The sequence below is a fragment of the Taudactylus pleione genome, unplaced genomic scaffold (assembly GCF_031769625.1).
Source record: "Taudactylus pleione unplaced genomic scaffold, aTauple2 ptg000609l, whole genome shotgun sequence".
NCBI classification, from domain to species: Eukaryota; Metazoa; Chordata; class Amphibia; order Anura; family Myobatrachidae; genus Taudactylus; species Taudactylus pleione.
In genome coordinates, this window is record NW_028285011.1 from 8,587,798 (window position 1) to 8,592,405 (window position 4,608).

At 52.1% G+C, this 4,608-nt stretch overlaps 1 protein-coding gene across 1 annotated transcript; it reads right to left on the reverse strand.

Moving 5' to 3' along the window:
- Nucleotides 1-1,159: 1,159 nt before the first annotated feature.
- On the reverse strand, nucleotides 1,160-4,261 carry SOWAHC (sosondowah ankyrin repeat domain family member C). The gene has a single exon (XM_088454058.1). It carries the CDS (start codon nucleotides 4,061-4,063, stop codon nucleotides 2,555-2,557), a length of 1,509 nt encoding a protein of 502 aa, XP_088310184.1. The 5' UTR covers nucleotides 4,064-4,261; the 3' UTR covers nucleotides 1,160-2,554.
- Between the last annotated feature and the right edge of the window lie 347 nt (nucleotides 4,262-4,608).

The following is a 4,608-nucleotide window of genomic DNA, read 5'->3' on the forward strand; positions in this document are numbered from 1 at the left end:
AGCCCAAACGGACGCGTTCCCATGGGAACGCCTACCATTTGGGGGAGGCCCCACTGACATCACTAGTGATGTCAGTGGAGAGCTTCCGGCTCTGACAGAGCCAGAAGCTCTCCGGGGCTTACGACAAGTGAGACCCTACCCTAGGGTCTCGTCGTAAACCCCGATGGTCGCGATGGTCTCTGACCATCGCGACCATCACCCGAGCGGTCATTAGAGCTGTGGGTGTTAACCTACAGCCTAACGACCGAAACAGAGGCGGCCGGTCAGGATGCAAGCGGCCGCCCAGTTTCTGAGCGACCGCTTGCATCCTCCGACCGCCTCTGAATGAGGCCCAGAGTCCCAGCAACTAGGTAATAATACATTTAGGAGAATAAGGATTCCTTAATGCAGAAAATTGCGGCAATAAGTAATCTTTATTATCAGTGGCTGGCCACAAAGATTTATAAATGTGCCCCTAAAGGTGCCCATACACCTACACGATTTCAGGCCGATTGCCCAATTTTCAATGAGTCATAAGACGGATCTTATGAAAATCGTGTATTATTTTAGTAAGATACGATCCGATGCGCGCTTCCGCAGCTCCTATAATTGGATCGTATGATGAGATGTGCAGCACATATGTTCCATCCTATCGTGTGCAGATTGTGCCGTTTATATTGTTCATGCGATCCATCGTGCGGCAATTCAAGTAATTGTTTTTTTTTTTTTATGAGCCACAGGATGGATCTTATGACAGATCCTGAGCTAAAGAAAAACAACAAACATGCTGCCGGGACTGCCAGGGAGCTCCGGGGAATCGTATCTTATGCTGGTCGGGTAGGTCTATGGGCAGCATTAGTGTACTCAGGAGCATGATTTCATTTTTCATTGGCTGTCTTGCGTCGTAATCCTGGGAATCAGAACAATACATTTGTGAATGTTTAATTATGAGTTTGACTAGGTCATTCCAACATTAAACAAATAGGAAGGAATTGAGTGACTACTAAGCCACGTTGAATAAAATGAATAGCTCCTAAATAGAAGCATCATTGTATCCTAAAGTAGGAGACAAATTGTGTGTTCTCATGGCAACTTCTTCCAGAGCCAAGAAAATGTTGGTGATCAGGTAAATTATTCCACGACAACATTATGTTAAATGAAGAACTAGTGGACGAAGAAGCTTAACCTCTTCATTACTTTTTGGCCTAAACTACATCACTCCACAATTGTTTCCAGTCTTCCCCAGCAGTTGATTGGTTAACGGGATCACTGAGGCTGCAGGCATTCAGGTTTATAAAACACCCTGAACACAAAGATCTCATTCATTGACCGCACTCCCGCCAGGAATAAAATGTGGGAAAGACTTCACTTTGCTCACAGACTCAGCAATCTGGTTCAAGGCTAAAAAAGCAGGCAGTCTCATTGTTTCCCATATATTTATACTTATAGGAGGCGGTGGGGCAGTAATATAGGCTCCAATTGTACAACACATTCAGGTAGCCATGAGATTGTTTTGATAAAAATTTTGTAACATTTGTACCAGACATTTATAAAAGAAGCAATGTTATTACTATTTTATATAAACTGATCAGTGACACAGACAACTATATTTTCACTTGCATGTTTAGTAATAGAAAAGCACTACAAGCAAAGAACATGTAACTGGCATGACAGTACATTATACAAGCTTAGTCCAAGTCATTAGGTGGAACCTATCACAATTAAACAAAGTGCTATACGCTGGTATGATTCATTCACTAGTATTATCTGGAATGTTAAAGTTATTTACAGAAAGTGCTAATTATGTGATGTGCTATCAATGGAAATTTGGTGCATGAAATACAAAAATAGTTATTTAGAATTATTCATATAAACCATAAAAGCAACATACTTTTCCAGATACATTTGGTATATTGCATGATCTTAAATCAAGTGCTAGGCCACATGTAAGCCCTCTACAGTCTGCTACTTCTGTATTGTCACATTACAGGCTTTTGTCCTATCACTCATTTAAGCAGCTTTGATTTGGTTTAGATATCTAAAAAAAGACTGAAATTACAGAATAAACTGTGCAACATGATTGACTATAAAATGTTAGTCTAATAAAACCTCTCTGCTTCAATCAATATGACCAGTCATATCTTCTCAGCAATATTTTACTGTACAGTCGCTTATCTGGGAAATCAAGTACATCCCATATAAATACATATTAAATTAATGTTCTTCAACCACTATTAGGGCTTGGCATGGGCACACAGGTTAGGTGACTGAGCTGCTCAGTATAGTCCACAACCAATTTCCAGGCTTCCTCAGGCTCACCAAGGACAATGCATGTTAGCGAGTGTGAGCTGGTCATTTGCTGTAACACTACACTATGGGAAGACTGGGTACCCCGTTTACCAAGAGGCACCTCTATAGAACCCTCACCTCCAGTGTGAGGGACTGTGCTCTGATTAGTGAGATACACGCTATACAGGGGGCACGATGCCGGTAACGGGACAGCATATATGGGGCACCAGGCTGGTGAGACAACAGTTACAGCAGCAATATCTAGGCCAGGGGACTCAGCACAGATTCAGCCAAACACATTTGACTTGGGCCGGTGCCTCATGGGGCTCTTCAGCAGCCGGCCCTCCTCCTCCCCCGGGTCCCTGGCGGACAGGTTGCTGTGGATGATCTGCGTTCTGAACCTGATTTTATTCATCCGAGGCTTCCCCCGGCCACCACCGGATCCCTTCCTGCTGATCTCCCCACGGCTCCCTCCGGATCCCTTCCTGCTGATCTCCCCACGGCCGTCCTGCTCGTCCTCCGGGAGCTGCGACAGCCGGTGCACAATGAGTTGAGACGGCAGCACCTTGGAGAGCCGCCAGCGGCCCGAGCCTGAGCTCCCCCCGTCCTCCTCCTCTTCCTCCCCGGCGGCCGGTAGCGCTCCCACCAGCGCCTGCACATCGCGGGCAGTGTCCTGGCTCAGGTATTGCCAGGCTTTCCGGCCGCTGTAGTCCCGGATGTCCAGGTCCGCATCGTAGGCTCCGACCAGCAGCTTCATCACGTCCAGGTGCCCGTGCATGGCGGCCAGGTGTAGCGCGGTGTAGCCGCCGGACGCCCGGGCGTTGATGTTGACGTGGACCCGGTGCTGCCGGGCGTGGGCAAGCAGGGCGGCCAGGAGGTCGTGCTGCCCGTGCTTGGCGGCCCAGTGCAGGCAGGAGAAGCCGGTGATGAAGTCCCGGCGGGGGATGAGGCCGGGCTCGGAGAGCAGCAGCTCCTGCAGACTGTCCCAGCGCGCCCGGCAGGAGCTCAGCATCCAGGCGTGCTCCAATGGCTCCAGCGCCGCCTGGCCGGACAGGGAGCCGCCGGCGCCGCTCTCCTCCTCCTCGTTGCCGGACACGGAGGATGAGCTGTGCAGGGACGAGCTGTCAGAGTCCCGTAACCCGGCCCGGAGCAGCAGACCTCCGCGCCGTAGCTGCGGAGACACCGGCTCCCGGGCGCCCCTGCGGCTGTTCCGGGGAGTCCTCCTGCTGAGCGGACACAGCTCCGGGGGCTGCTGCACGCACCGACTGTCTCCCGGCTCCTCGGTCACGGAGATACTCGGGGGCGCATCGTAAGACGGGGATGCTCCGTTCTCGGGGGAATCGTCTCCGGTCTCTTCCCCGGGACCGGAGTCTTCCTGAGCGTCCCCATCCCTGGGGCCTGAATGCGTCTCCTCTGACGTGTCCTCCCCAGTGCTAGGCTCCGGGCTGCTCTCCCCGGCAGGACTAATGACGGGCGTACCAGGTGTTTCGGGGCTGGGATCGGAGCGATCACCGGGCTCAGCTATTGACGGGTCACTGCCGGGATCTAGCTGAGCGTCCTGGGCGGCTCTCCGGTACCGTCTCCGCAGGCACACGTACTTCACCCCGTCCTCCGCCCGCACGCTGCCCACCTCGTTGACGATGTCTTTAAAGAGCTGGCGGGCAGCGGTGCGGGGCTCCCCGGGGGGCGACTCTGTCAGAAGCGCCCGGAAACGATCTACTAGCTGCTGGTTGGGCACCCGGCCGCCCTGCTCACTCAAGAAACGGATAACCGCATCCCGGCTGAGCTCGGCCATGTCTGATCGCTGCTGCGGCAGCTGGCGGAGAACATGTCAGAGCGGCTCCTCCCCCCGGGGGGCTCGGCGGAGGCGGCGGTGTGCGGGTAACACCGTGACAGGAGCGGCGCTGTTTCTCCTGGCAACCGCCGTCGCCGCGCTCCTCCTCCTGCTGCTGCAGTCCAGCGCCTGAGCGGCAGGTCACCTCCTGGTGGTACCCACAGCAGACCGTACCATCTCACCGGCAGCAGCGTGGGAAAGGGAGACTGCCAATCACAACGCATCCCCCCGCTGCGTGTCTGAATAGCTCCGTCCGAGCTCTCAGCCTCTGGTAGCATTATGCTTCTTAGGTGTTGTTTAAGTTATTCTGTGGACATTAATACCTGTAATATGCAACTACCAGCCAGGTGTTCTCAGCACTTCACCATTGTTGCATTTGTACTGTGAACATTATTACTGTACATTGATAGTATCAGGTGTTCGCAACACTTCACCATGGTTGTGTATAGATCAATTTCAGTGACTGTACCAGATGTAGGGATGGCTATGGTCCATCGATGATCACC